This window comes from Phocoena phocoena, chromosome 1 (assembly GCF_963924675.1).
Source record: "Phocoena phocoena chromosome 1, mPhoPho1.1, whole genome shotgun sequence".
NCBI classification, from domain to species: Eukaryota; Metazoa; Chordata; class Mammalia; order Artiodactyla; family Phocoenidae; genus Phocoena; species Phocoena phocoena.
In genome coordinates, this window is record NC_089219.1 from 150616763 (window position 1) to 150630715 (window position 13953).

Consider the following 13953-nt stretch of genomic DNA (forward strand, 5'->3'; position numbering starts at 1 on the left):
TTGGAACCTAGACAGTCATTAATGGAGAGGCTAGCTGAGGTGACTGAACTTCATCCACATGACTTCTCACATTTCTGTTTCTTTGGGATTCTGGATAATGGGGAACTAACCTCATGAAGGAATCCCAGGAGTTATCTTACCCCATGTTGATGTATCACTGGGTTTCTTTGGTATCTCTGTCCCCTCTGGTTCTCCCTCTCTCTCCTGAGAGGCTTTGGACCCGCGTGAACTACATGTGTCTTGCCCATAATGGATCTTACCTCTTCCTTCCCCATTGTCCTGCCCCCTCCCTACCTGCCCCAGTTGAAAGAGACTCTCCTCCCAAGCAGGAGGGGAGCTCTGTGAGGCCTTGTGTTTGTCAGCTCTAGGTGGTTGGCAGACTGACTCACCCAGCACAGCCCAAACCTGACTTTGGCACTGGAAGCAATTATTGGCAGAGGCAAAAAAGACAACCCGCCTTGGAATCTAAAGCCCAAGTCTCAAGATCTCAAATAAAACTCAATTTTCCAGGACATTTTACCTAGTAGTCAGAAGGTGGGAAAGATGGTAGAAAATAAAGCATGGCATTGTGGGGAAAATATGGATTCAGAATCAGACAAAGTATACTCTAATTCTAGCTCTTCCCCCAGGTCCCTACTTGATCTTAGAACTGTCTTTTAATCTTAATTCTTCTAGAATTTCATTTGAGCATAGGAGAGTCACCTTTGGCCTTTCCAGCTCTGGTGGAGTTTTTCCCACAAACAGGAATATGAAAATCCCTGGGATTCCCTGAAGGAAAGATGGCACTACCTTCCTTTGCTATTTCTGTTGGCACGATGAACTTGAAACTGTTCTTTCCCTATGAGTTGGAGTTGGGAGAAAGCTACCTAGAACATTGCTTTGTCCATTTGACACAGATTAGGGAATCTCATTGGGAATAAATGCAACATCAGGAGGGTGATATACAAGAGGGAAACTGGGTTTCCGTCAACCACTGGGGTGCCATGCACATCCCTCCCAGACTAGGGGGATGACAGTGGCTGGGGTGGGGGTCATTGTGATGGTGCTGATGATGTGGCTATGGTAGCAGCTGAGTGTTACAGGGCCGTGCACTGCACAAAGTGTTTTCCATGGAGTATTTCATTCTATAGTCACAAAAACCCTTTAAGGTAGGTACTATTACGGGCCCTGTTCCTTTTTTTTTTTAAAAAAAGCTTTTATTTCCCTTGCTTCAGTCTACTTTGATCCGAGATGGATCTTGTCTTTTTCTTATTACAAAAACAGTAGTAGTTACTCATTTATTCTTTAAGTGTTTGCTTACTTACTACAAACTAAACTGTGCTATCGGCTCTCCTTTAGTCTTACTATTAACCCTATTTAATGAAGAAAAACAGATTCAAAGAGTAATTTGCCTCGTCACAACACTTTAAATGGTGGAACTGGAATTTGAACCCAGATCCAGCTACCTCCAGAACCCAAGCTTTAACCCCCGGAATATGTAGTGTTTATAGTAATGAAAATGTAGGTTAAGCTCCCTGGTTCAGAGAAAAAAACGTGACCAAGAGAAATGATGGAATCTCTTTTCTGACTAGACTGCTTCTCCACCACCTAAGTCTGACCTTCTGCATGTATGTAAGCCAGCTTATGCGTCCTTACATGTCCAGCTTATGTGTCCCCCTGCAGGCTGGGGATTTGGGTTTGGGTCATGGCTGAGCATGGCCCCTTCCAGCTCTCTGTTTACTTGGTGTCCCTGCTGCCATGCTGCTCCAGGGCCTGGGCAGAGCCTTGCTGGAGCCTGGCTCAGCTCACACGTGGCTTTGATTCTTCTCTTTTCAGGCCCGGCCTGGGACATTCTTCGCTTCCCTTCGCTTCCCCTCTGAGAGCCCCTTTCACCACCCCTGCACCTTGCTTCAGGCGATGCCCGAGAGAGAGCTGTGGCCAGCAGGGCCTGGCTTGGAACCCGTGACCCACATTGGCAGCTGCGATAGCATGATGAGCACCACCTCCACCCTCTCTGGATCTGTACGTACTTTCTGTCTGCAGCCTGGCCCACTCTCCGCACCCCTGCCCTGCCCTGCCCTACCCACCACCGTCCTTGCTCACTGCTCCTTGTCTTTCATCTTCCTCGTCAGGGAGTGAATCACACCAGTTGGTGTTCTGCCTCTGAGTCACCCCTGGTTCTACAGAGAATAGAGTGGGACAACCCCAGAGAGTAATAGGACAAATGAGAGTTTTTCCCAGTTTTCATTAGGTTGGGTGGTTTAATTGAGATGAGAGAGTGGGTCAGTGATCTGAGGTCACGGTGGAAACTAGAACATAGATCCTTGTAGCACGTGGATTCCTCAAGTCCTCTGCAAAGAACAGCGTTACTTCCGTCTTTTACAAAGATCAAAGAGCACGGAGCAGTTAAGAGCCTGGGTTCTGGAGCCAAACAGATCTGGTTTCTCTACTTATAAGCTCTATGACCTTGGACAAATTACTTAATTTCTCTAAGCTTCAGTTTCAGTTTTAAGATGGGCATAATATTAATACCAAATTCATAGGGTTCTTGAGGTGAGTAAATGAAATGCATGTAAAGCACTTAGCACGTGCTTCTATGTAGAAAAGAAATAGCCTATCTGTAAGTAGAGACTGAGAATTTTCCAAAGTCACTGTGTTTAACTATTTGTGAGTGACATGTAATAAACTGTAATTTTTCTGGGCATGAATTTAAATCTCAATTCTTATAAGGTTGGTGTGACAGAGTAAATCTGTCCTATGTCCAAATGTAAGCATTCCTTTGTTATGGGTACTCATCACATACATAATAACCCTTGAGAATTTATACTTTATTGTTCTATATCCTATACATAGAGGTATTTGATAATTTAAGGATCGTAATGATCTCTACTGAATGTCAACGATGTTTGATACAGTCGGTGAGTTTTGGTATGTAAAAATGAAGTAGAAAAAGCAGCACACAACACACAGAAAACCTAAAGTGCAGACAATCTGTAGATAATTTCTTTTTAACCCTAGATGATGGGACCTCACAGACCGCGTTCAGTTTCTGTTAAGCAGAGGCCAACATGAGTAGTTACATACCACTGGACACAGAATGTGACAGGGATTAAAGGTTTTCAGAGTGAATCATCCATAAAGGAGAAATTCAGAATTGGAGTTTTGGAAGACTATTTTAGTAGGAAGAGGGCAGTAGAGAAGATTTTGTTTAGGGAACCTCTGGGGTCTGCATCAAGGCTTCCAAGGGCTGTATTCGGGACTTCCCTTTACAATGTAAGCCTCCCTCAGTCAACTGACAGATGATTCTTTAAGGAGCCTGGGGAACTGGAGAAGTTATTCCAACAACCATCTCCCCTCCCCCTAAGATATTTTTAGGGCTTTCTCAAAATCTTTCCTGGACATCTGAGTGGGTCTGGAAAATATATAACTCTGAAGTATCTCCAATATTAGGAAGAGGGGTAGAGACGGCAGGAAGGGACTCAGGCCAAATTTCCTATATTCCCATCTGCCCTTTTGGTCCTCCCTTCAACCTTCAACTTTGGAGAGTGGTTATTCCATTGATCTTCCTAGCCTTGTAGAACATAGGCAGTAACCATCTGAAATGGCCTCACCTGTTCTCCCAAACACTCCTATGTGCTTTCTCATAATGAAAATTATTTATTTTAATTTCTACTTAATATTTAATACTAAGTTGCTTTCCCCTCACCCCATACCAGTTTCTCCACCTTCCTCCCTTAAGTTAATATTTGCTTAAGAAATAAATGCACACGTTTTTGAATGTTAGCCAGAGCCAAATGCTATCAAGAAAGTAAATACACAAAAGGGGGGAAAAAATCCTGTATGGAATGCATTTCAAAGTCAAGTGTAAATTATTTAGTAAATTGATTTGTGACTAGTCATGATAAATTGGCTGTCTTTCCTGTTTGTCCTCATACTGTCCTTGACATGCCAGATCAAGAATGCAGAAGTACTTTGAAAGTTAAGAGCAATACCATTCAAGTTTAAGGTCAAATCATTACGCTGCCCATATAGTTTAGAACAACATTGGAGACATGCGAAATGAGATACTTGACATAGGTTACACAGAAGAAGTGGAATTAGAACCTGGGACTGCTTCTGATCTTTGCTCCTAAGCATTCCACCCAGGAGTGAACAAAAGAAGGGTCATTTGCCATCTGCCTGCCCAGCTGGGTGCTACTGGGACAGCAGCCCGACGGTCTCTGCCCTCCTTGGTGCCCGCAGTTTCAGGAAGCAGCTCCAGCAGGTCTGCAGAGCAGCATGATGGAGAGGTTTCCAGCTCTTCAGCAATCCTTCCCAGTGCAGGGTGGTTCTCGGGCCCCGCCAGTTTCTGGGGAGCTGCTTCTCACAGTGCCCTCTCCTCGCTCTAGAGTGACAGCAGCTACGACTTCCTGTCCGCTGAAGAGAAGGAGTGTCTGCTCTTCTTAGAGAAAACCATTGGCTCATTGGACACCGAGGCTGACGGTGGACTGTCCACTGACAAGTCTGGGCAAGCCACAACTCCCCGAGGTCCCCGAACACTGCCCACGACCCAGCCTGCCGCCCAGGGTAAGAGAGAGTGTCTAAAAAAATCAAAAAAGGGGACTTCCTTGGAGGTCCAGCGATTAGGACTCTGTGCTTCCACTGCAGAGGGCACGGGTTCGATCCCAGTTCGGGGAACTAAGATCCCGCCCACATGCTGTGAGGCAAAAAAAAAAACAAAAAATAAAACCCCCAAAAAAGCAGTACATCCTCTGGCCACTCTCCATCTTGTCTGCCCTCTGCTCTAAGGGTCACAGGCAGAAGGAGGAACAAATGCTCTCCTCTGCATTCTCATGGCTGGAATTAAAGCCTTGTTGTCCCTGCAGGGAAGGAGGGATTGCCGATAAGCCAGCCTTCTATGTCTTTCTATGAAGTATCAGGGGCCTGGGAGGGAAAGGGGTTTGACCGGCACCCATCCTCTTATGGAGAAATTCTAAAACAATATGACCACAGAGGTGAGGGAGAGATTCAGGGAGGGGTGGGTGGTTGGCTCTGGAAAAACTAAGTCAGTCTGTGGAGCTAATCTGGGTGACCCAGAGGATGAGGCTGCAGGAGATAAGAAGAGGGAAGGGCTCCCTTAACTTCAGTGGGTGACGTCTCAAGGGCCTTGTGAGAGAGTATGGAGTGGCGTTGAGGCTCAGTAGACGGGAAACAAGATGACACGTAAGTGTGGCCATGAATGCAGGGCCATATGCCCCAGGGTGAGGGGGGCATTTTACTCCTGAAGACAGACCCATTGGTATCAGGACTGTGATCACTTATTCATTCATTTAGCAAATATTTATTGACAATGTGTTAGACCCTCCCTGAGATAGAGGAGGAAGTGGGGATGTGGGGCTTCCTCTGCTGCCTGGTGCTGATTTCCTGGTCCAGTGGGCCTGATACGTGTGCTTACTTGCTGGAAGAAAAGAGCCCCTGTCACTCTGTGGTGTGGGGACAGCTGTGGCCATTACAGAATCATCCAGGTGCCTATAGAAAGTGAAGGCAGAAGAAGGCAGAAGCCTGGTCCGGCAAGAGCAAATCACCTGTTGACCATGTTCAATGCTGAATGCTCCCACTGGGCTCAGTTACCTGAGGGCCCCAGGATAGCTAGAGGGACTGTCCTGAATCCCAACCAACCCTGCCTCTGTAGAGGGTTAGAAAGAGCCTGAGTCAGGAACATGGAGCTGTCTGGGGCTGCCCTTTCCCCAGCCATCAGGAAACACTAATCCTTGGTTGAAGGGAAACTGCTAGTACTGATCTGTTAGTCTAAATGACATCCAAACAAGAGTTCTGCCCTTTAAGAGCAAAGAAACTGCAAAAAATAAAACCCATCCATTGCTAATTAGAGATCAGAGTCTGGGAGGTGTTTTCTTTCCCCCCCGGCAGCAGGGTTCTCACCACGCACTCTTTTCTGCCTGTTTTCCCGACCCTCACAGGACATCCGAAAGAGACCGTTCAGCAAGGAACAGAGCCAAAAAGAGTGACTCCATTCAGCTTGTCTCATCTGCCCGAGCCTCAAAGCCTGGGCCTCAGGTCTGGCTCCTGCAGCCTCCCCAGAAATATCCACATCGGCAGAAACCAGATCCTCAGAAAAAGCACCACACAGACTAACAGCCACACCCCAGGGGTATCTGACGGGTTTGTCCCAGGGCCTGAGAAAGAGCAGGTGGGCCAGAGCAGTGAGCCCCCGCAGGCACCGACGGGCCCCCGGGACGCTGCCCTTGATCTGGACAGGGCTTTCATCCCCCCACCAGTGGCCTTCCGGGACACCCAGCCAGAGCAGCGTGGGCAACGCGGCCTGCCCAGACAGCCAGGGGAGCTGAGTCCCAGGCTCCAGGTCCACACATCACTCAGCCTCCAGCAAAAAAGGGAGACCACTTCAGAGGCCATGTCCCAGAAAGCCAGTGAGGAAGGCTCAACCGGGGAACCTGGACAACCTCGGCCTCCTCCAGCTGTGTCGTCTCAGAGTACAAAAGCTGAAGATGTTCCTGTCCCATCAGAGGGGGGTCCAAATGCCCGGCTGCCTCCCCTCACAGCCCCTAAGCCACGGAAGCTGCCACCAAATATTGTTCTGAAGAGCAGCCGGGGTGGTTTCCACAGTGATCCCCAGAACCGGCTGTCTTGCCACTCGGAGGCTGGCCCTGGAGACTCGGGCCCCACCTCGTCATCACTGCAGGAGCAGAGGAGAGCACGCAGGGAAGCGCTGGAGAAGCTGGGGCTGCCCCAGGACCAAGATGAGGCCAGCACCCACTTAAGTAAGCCCTCCATCTGGCTTAGGGAGACTCGCACTCAGGCCCCCTCCCCGGCTCCACCTGTGGTTCCAGCTCAGGTCTCAGCAGCGACAGGAAAGGCTCCAGCACCTGCACCAATGCGGGGACCTTCTCCAGTGAAAGCTCCGGGTCCGGCTCCAGCTCAGCCATCTTCTCCAGGCAATGTTTTGGTTCCTGCCCAGGAACCCACTCCAGGGAAAGTTCCAGCTGACAAATCCATGCCAATTCCTATCCCTAAGGCCCCAGAGGCAAATAGTCCCCTCAGTCAGCCGAAGCCAGACTCTGGGCTGACTCTCCAGGAGAGCAGCATCCCTGGCCTGAGACAGATGAACTTCAAGTCCAACACGCTGGAGCGTTCAGGCGTGGGGCTGAGCAGCTACCTCTCAGCAGAGAAAGATTGCAGCCCCAAAACCAGCACCTCTCTGGGAAAAGGCTCCTTCTTGGACAAGATCTCACACAACGTCTTGCGTAACTCCCGGCCGCGCCCGGCCTCCTTGGGCACCAGGAAGGACTTCGAGGGTATCCAGGTGGGCAAGTTGGCCGACCCGGAGCATGAGCTGGGTTCCAAGCACCTGTCTTACCAAGGACAGAGCCGTGACATGCTGCCTCGATCCCACTGTGTCAGTGTCAAGATCTCCCCAAAAGGTGTGTCTGATGAAAAAAGAAGGGAGGCTCTCAAGAAGCTGGGCCTGTTGAAGAAGTAGGCACTGGCCACCAGCACCCCCACACAACCCCTCCCGCACCCCGTTATTCGAGAAGAGACCCAGGGCTCCACTTAGTCTACCCCCCCTCACAAGTCAGAGGCTGGGCAGGGGTCGGCTTCTCTGCAGTGTCCTCTTCTCTCCAAGGGAGAGATTGGAGCACACATTTATATTCAGAGTGGCTGTACCAATGAGTGCCTGCGTGAACCACCCTGAAGATGATTTCCACAGGAGGGTGTGTGTGTGTGGTATAGGCTGTGTCTATCACTGAAGCTGTTTATATGACACAGAGTCATTGCTCAGAATTCCTCACTTGTTGGAAACTTTCTTACATCGGGTAGAGCTCAGCCAAGCCAGAACTGAGTGCAGAGGGGTGGCTAAGCCTGAGAAAAAAAAAGTCACATGGGACAATGGATGTACCCGTGACACTAGGCAAATGCAGGATCACATGAAATGTGGGTCTCCCAGAACCCCTGCAGTGGGTGGAGACTGGCACAGACCTTGCTGGATTCCCCTCTCACTTCTGGCCTCCCGGATAGGGGCCTGCGGCCAAGAGGAGTTGGTTTGTTATCTCATCATCTGCTGGGCTTCTCTCTGTCCCTAGTCCCAAGGACCAGACACATCCCTGTCACTAAAAACTCTTGGTTGACTGATACCAGGAGAGCTCTTGCTGCCCTGAGAAGTCAGGATGAGTGCCCACACTGTACATCTCCACTGGAGAGGACTTTGTCTGTGGGCTTGTTAAATTCAGTAATAAACTACGGTGGTCTCTGACTCTGATGTGCCTATCCTTCCTGCTCCGGATCTCAGTCTGCACAGTGACCCCAGGGCTGGGCCAACAGTGAGATGGGAGCCCAAGCCCAGAGGCTTTGTAAATTCCGAGGGACTCTTACAGGCCTTTGTCTACACGATTGCAAGTTGTTTTTTGATTTCCTCAATTCCTATGGAAAATCAGCACAGTGCCTTCTCTGCTAATTATTCATAGAATATCAGAGCTGGGAGGGGCCTTAGAGACACTCTAGTCCCACCCTGTTGGGGAAGGGAAGTGACTCATCGTGGTCACTCTGCTGTTTAGCAACAGAACTGAGATCAGAGCTGGAGCGCCTGAGGCCGCTCCCATGCCGCATGCCCCTCCCCTCCAGCAGCCCCTTTGTCCCTCCACTCGGCAACCAGCAAAGGTCCAACCCTAAAGCTCTTCAAGATCTAAAGTGTCTTCCGAAACATCAGAGATTAAACGTTGTTCAGGATCGTATTTAGTGTTGTGGGTTTTTACTTCGTTTGGGAAAGTAGCAATATAATAACTCATTTTTAATCCCAAATTCCCTGACCAAGTTGTGCACCTTGAGCACATGCTGGAAGAGCGTACTGTGGGTAGGTGGTGTGGGCTTGTGAAAACAAGCCTGGAGATCAGACATGGCTGGGCGTGACCCCTGCTTCCCCGTAAGAAATTAATGTTATTCAGAGACGTGACCTGGTTGGAGTCCAAGGTCCCCAGATGTGAGGGGCAGATAAAGGGAACCGGTTGAAAGAGTGCCCTTTAGGTCTGCTGAGCGTTTCTGGGCTGTGTCCTTAGGGACCCAGCACATCAAGGCTCAGTATCTCTGCAAGTGGTGAGGAGGTTAAGGTAAGGACAACAGATGGCTGCGCCCTGCTATGGCATGTGGGATGTGGTTGTGACAGTTTCTATGTACACTCTCTCTCACACACACACCCAAAAGCTGATGCCTTACTCCTGGCCCTGGGTGAGGACCTAGCCTGTCACAGCCGATAGGGTCACCCATGACTGTCTGAGCCACATCTTATCACAGACACTCCCCAGAGAGAGAAGACCCCCCTCCTGCAATACTGGTCAGACATGCTGTATTTGGTTGAACTGCTTCCCAAGACACAACCTAAAGGATGCTCGCTTTATTATTTATTAATTTCCCTGATAAATAGGGTAACTTGGGGCCAGCTATAAAGTAAGACTCGGTAGGAATCTGGGGCCTTGGCATTAACACAAGCCTCACTAGCAGGTTGGTCAGGGTCACATCCTGTTAAATCCCACTCCCTGGTGAAGGCAATTTCTCTCCCAGACAAAGCAGAGTTACACACAGCCTGCCCTCCTGCTCTGTATTCTCATCCTGCCTGGTTCCCCAAGTCACCCAATTTGAGATACTCCGTCCCCTTGTTATTTAAAGATACCATGCTTCCCCATGTCCTTGGCCTTCAAAGAGCATGTTTTGCTCTAAGGATGGTCTTTGGGATTCAAGAATAGGATAATAAATCCAAATCTGGTTGTCCTCATTTTGAAGAGCATCAAGCATCAGGTGAGGACATCCACTGTCCTGAGTTGTATCCATCTTCCTGTCCCAGGTAGGACTGCTCTTCATTCAGCTAGAACTGATTGGGGGAGAGGTGAAAGTGGGGTCAGGGTTGTTCTTATCCCCTTTGAAGGATTTTAGGCAGAAATACGAGTTTAAAAACCACAGTGACAACTCTACTTTCACATGGCCTTATTTCTCCACTATCCCCTGCCTGCTGTAGTCTTGCTGCTGCCAGAAACAAACCATCTGCCAAATACAGGAGCTGGCCCCTCCTCAGCCTAGCCCTCTAGGTAGGGTCTGTGCCCTCAGATGTGTTGGCAGCCACTCCTCTGAATCACCACTCATATGCCACCCTGAGAGTTCTCCAGGCCCATGCACTATTGTACACAGAGGTCAAGGGATGGACCCAGTCACCTCTTAGGTGACCCCCTCCATAGTGGGAATTGTGGTATGACAGATGCCACCCTGGGGGTACGTAGGTGTGCAAAAGTTGGTGTTTATTGCATGCAAGAAGAGCAAGTGAAAGACTGGAGAGCAGGCCCTACTTGACGTTATGAGTTAGAGCTGGAGGTGAAGAATTTGAATATGTGTAAATACGTGAGATGGACCACTTCATCCTCGATCCATGATCATTTTGTAGGAAGAAAAGGATCATACTGTCAGAATATGAAGCTGTAGGTTCATATACTAGAGGAGGGGGAGAACCAGGGGCATGGGCAGGAGAAAGCACGTCTACCGCAATCAGAATCTAAGAAGGAAGGCAGATACAGTGCTCCCATGCTCTTTTCTTCACGTGAGTGACTATGGAGCCTATAGATCTGGGCTCAGGTTACCTCCATCACTTACCAATGAGGGAACTGTGGGGATGACACTTTAATTTTTGAACCTCAGAGTTCTCATCTGTAAAATGGGTATAATAATACCAGGCTTTCAAGATTATTAAGATGAACAAGTGATATAAAAAATCTAAAGCTTAGTGCTTGACATAGCATAGATAGTTGATAAATGACAGAATTATTCCTTCTGGGTCTTATTCCTTCCTTCTCAAAGGGAGCAAATGTAGACAGGGTTGGCAGCCAAGAGCTCACCCAGTTCAGCTCTGAAGAAATCGGAGAGAGCTTGCTGCAGATAAAAGTCCAAATTAACAAGTAGGCTTTGGCATGCTCTCCAAGTGACTCAACTTCACCCAAGCCGTGAGTCCCGGAACTTGAAAACAAAGGGATCAGAGTGAATATGGTGTTTCTGTCTCCGTGAAGGCTGAACCAGCTATTTCCAGCTTCTCTATCCCCAAACCCAGATTGCCATTTATCATCAATCTCTTGTTGTCCATGACCATAGAGTTTACTTCTGTTTGCTTCCTTTAACTTCTTTTTACTGTGGTTCAGGGCACTATATGATGCTCTATAGTTATTTATTTTTCAAATGGAGGGAAAGAATAAACATAACAGGAGGGAACTCTGGTTAAAAATCAGGAAGAGACAGAGGTTTCAAGATTCCTGGGGCATTTTCTAAAATAAGGTAGGCATCTTTCAGGAATGAGTCAGGCATCCGTTAGCAGGAGGAAAGAAGGTATATTGGGCGAACTCTCCAAATCCTTCTGATATGAGGGCCCTATGAACTGGAGGAGTCATCACCAGCATCACCATCCCCACCACCACCATAATCACCATCACTGACTTAGCATACAAGTGAGGTGAAAACAGATGATGTTCTAAATCCCACCCATCATTCCCTCTTGCTCATTGCCTATCTGGAGCATTGTCACTTGCCATGTATCCAGAGTTCAAAATAATCTGAAAAGAACTTATAACAGGAATGAACCCCATGGAAGCAATAGCAATACTTACCTGTTACAGTTGTTATGAGCATAGAATCAAACGAGATAAGACATATAAAAAGCACTTAGCACATTGCTCAGTAAATGGACTCTATTAACGTTATCATCATATACATATTTAATTCAGATACCAAATGGTACCTTGAGGACTGGATTAATCCTAGCCTGCACCTAAATTCCTCAACCTGAAACAGTCAAAAGCCCTCACCATCAATCCTCCTGTGTTCCCTCTACATCTGTGGTGCTGCTTCTGGGCCTCCCCCCACCTGCCCACCCTTCCACCCCACACACTGCCCACCCCACAGCATCTTCACTGTCCCTAGAGCCCAGGCCTTTAACTGATTCCCAAGGGAAATCAAGTTTAAGCATTTTGTCGCTTTCTGAGCTTCTAACTGAAGATTGAGTGGGAGATGCCAAGGGACCGAACATGAGGCACAGAGCCTACCACCACCTCTGTGTCACCCTTTTTTCCCTCTCTGTCCCTTCTGGTGTGTTACAGCGCTCCCAGGAAACTCTCACCTCCATCCACACTCAGGGCCCCTCATGCTCTGAGCATTTGCCGCGAGAGACTTTTCAAAACATTTCTTATCCATGAATAGGGGTGTCTCGTTGAAATGAGCTCTGGAGACTGCAGTGTTCTCTAGCTCCTTACCTTCACCCTTGAAAGCTGGGGGGTGGGCTGGGGCACGGAGAGTCTACAGCACAAGATGGCTTGTGACATCTACGCTTCCAACTCACACCGACCCCACTACATTCTTCCCAAGGGCTTCAGCAGGGCCTCCTTTGGATAGCTCCTTGCTCCGTGGATAAGCAGAGAAGTTTGGTCCTCTCTTCCAGTGACACCCCACCCTACTTTTTCAGGCAGGGGCTCTTCTGTGTTAGCCAAGGCCCCAGGTAAGTGTTGTGGGCTGTGGGAATGTCGTTTAGCTGGTTAGTTCAAATATGGTATCATTAGCATTTTAGGGTGATTTTGCTGACTTAAAAAAATTGAGAAGTATGTTTTATTTGGTGGACAAAACTGAGGACTTAAGCCCAGGATGTAACCTCTCAGATAGCTCTGAGAGATTGCTCTGAAGAGGTAAGGGAGGAACCAGGATATACAGGAGTTTTTGCAACAAAGACCAGGTAGTTGGAACACCAAAAAATTACTGTTAATTAAAGAAAACCAGACATCTCAAGTTAAGGGATTTAGCACTTTTCTATGTATGGGAAGATGTAAGAGTCTGGACTCACTAATATCATTCCTTTGATATGCACCTCAGCTATCTGGGGCCAGTATCCTGTGCTTTCTCAACCTGAGTCTCCTCAGGGTGCACCACTGGGGGGTGGTTGCAGTGATGACTGCTTGGTGGTGGGCATCCTGCTTCCATCTTGAGTCTCCTCAGGGCCCACCTTCAGGGATGGCTGTAATGTGATGGCTTGATGGCTACAGCATCCTTTGTTTACTGATATGGCAGGCAAATTTTTCACTGAGACTTGAAATCAGGCACAATTCTAGACCCGACCTTCTGCCATCCCACCTCCACCTTGAGAGGCAGGGATTGCCCTGTGCCTCTGACATCACCCACTGGTAAGGCACATTCTCTGGTGGACACCATGCCCTGAGCAGCCAGCCTTCTGCAAGAAGATGGAGTGACTACCAAGGTTTTGTTTATGTTTTTGTTCTTCTGCATTGGACTGGAATATCTCCCTGTGATTTATAATTGAAAATGTATATTTGGTCTTAATCCCCATTTCTGGCACAGAGCTCCTAAAACCTTTGAAATAGCCTGTGATGAAAGCAATAAAGGTATCTTTCCTTGTGTTAATGAGGTGACTTTGGGAAAGCCCCTATAGAACCTATGAATGGGGACTTGATCACCAGGGTAACCAACCGGGTGATTAAAGAGTTCAGTCCCACCCCCTTCCCTCCCCCTCCACCCTATACCCATACCTCTAGGGAGGGGAGAGGGGCGGGAGACTGAGTTAAATTGCCCATGGCCAATGATTTAATCAATCGTGCCTATACAATGAAGCCTTCATAGAAACTCAAAAGGATGGGGCTCAGAGAACTTCTGGGTTGGTGAACCAGAATGCTTCCATGTGCCACTGTGCCAGGCTGCAAACTCCACAAGGACAGAAGCTCCTTTGTTCAGAACCTTGCCCTATACATCTCTTCATCTGGCTGTTGATTCATATCCCTTAATATCCTTTGTAATAAACCTGTACTCTAGTGAGTAAACTGGTTTCCTGAGTTCACTGAGCCACTCTAGCAAATGAATTGAACCTAAGGAAGAGGTCATGGGAACCTCTGATTTATAACCAGGCAGTCAGAAGCACAGGTGACAACCTGAGCTTGC

At 48.3% G+C, this 13953-nt stretch overlaps 1 protein-coding gene across 1 annotated transcript; it reads left to right on the forward strand.

Annotated features, from left to right (window-relative positions):
* Positions 1 to 1896: 1896 nt before the first annotated feature.
* On the forward strand, positions 1897 to 7474 carry C1H1orf116 (chromosome 1 C1orf116 homolog). The gene is made up of 3 exons (XM_065896860.1): positions 1897 to 2001; positions 4368 to 4545; positions 5937 to 7474. The coding sequence occupies exons 1-3, from the start codon at positions 1897 to 1899 to the stop codon at positions 7472 to 7474; spliced, it is 1821 nt and encodes a 606-aa protein (XP_065752932.1).
* Positions 7475 to 13953: the final 6479 nt, after the last annotated feature.

Bases quoted from the DNA above. Each gene is read 5' to 3' on its own strand.
- C1H1orf116 (XM_065896860.1), top strand. From the start codon at position 1,897: ATGCCCGAGAGAGAGCTGTGGCCAGCAGGGCCTGGCTTGGAACCCGTG. The intron at 2,002-4,367 runs GTACGTACTTTC...TCCTCGCTCTAG, and splicing joins CCTCCACCCTCTCTGGATCT to AGTGACAGCAGCTACGACTT. The intron at 4,546-5,936 runs GTAAGAGAGAGT...CGACCCTCACAG, and splicing joins GACCCAGCCTGCCGCCCAGG to GACATCCGAAAGAGACCGTT.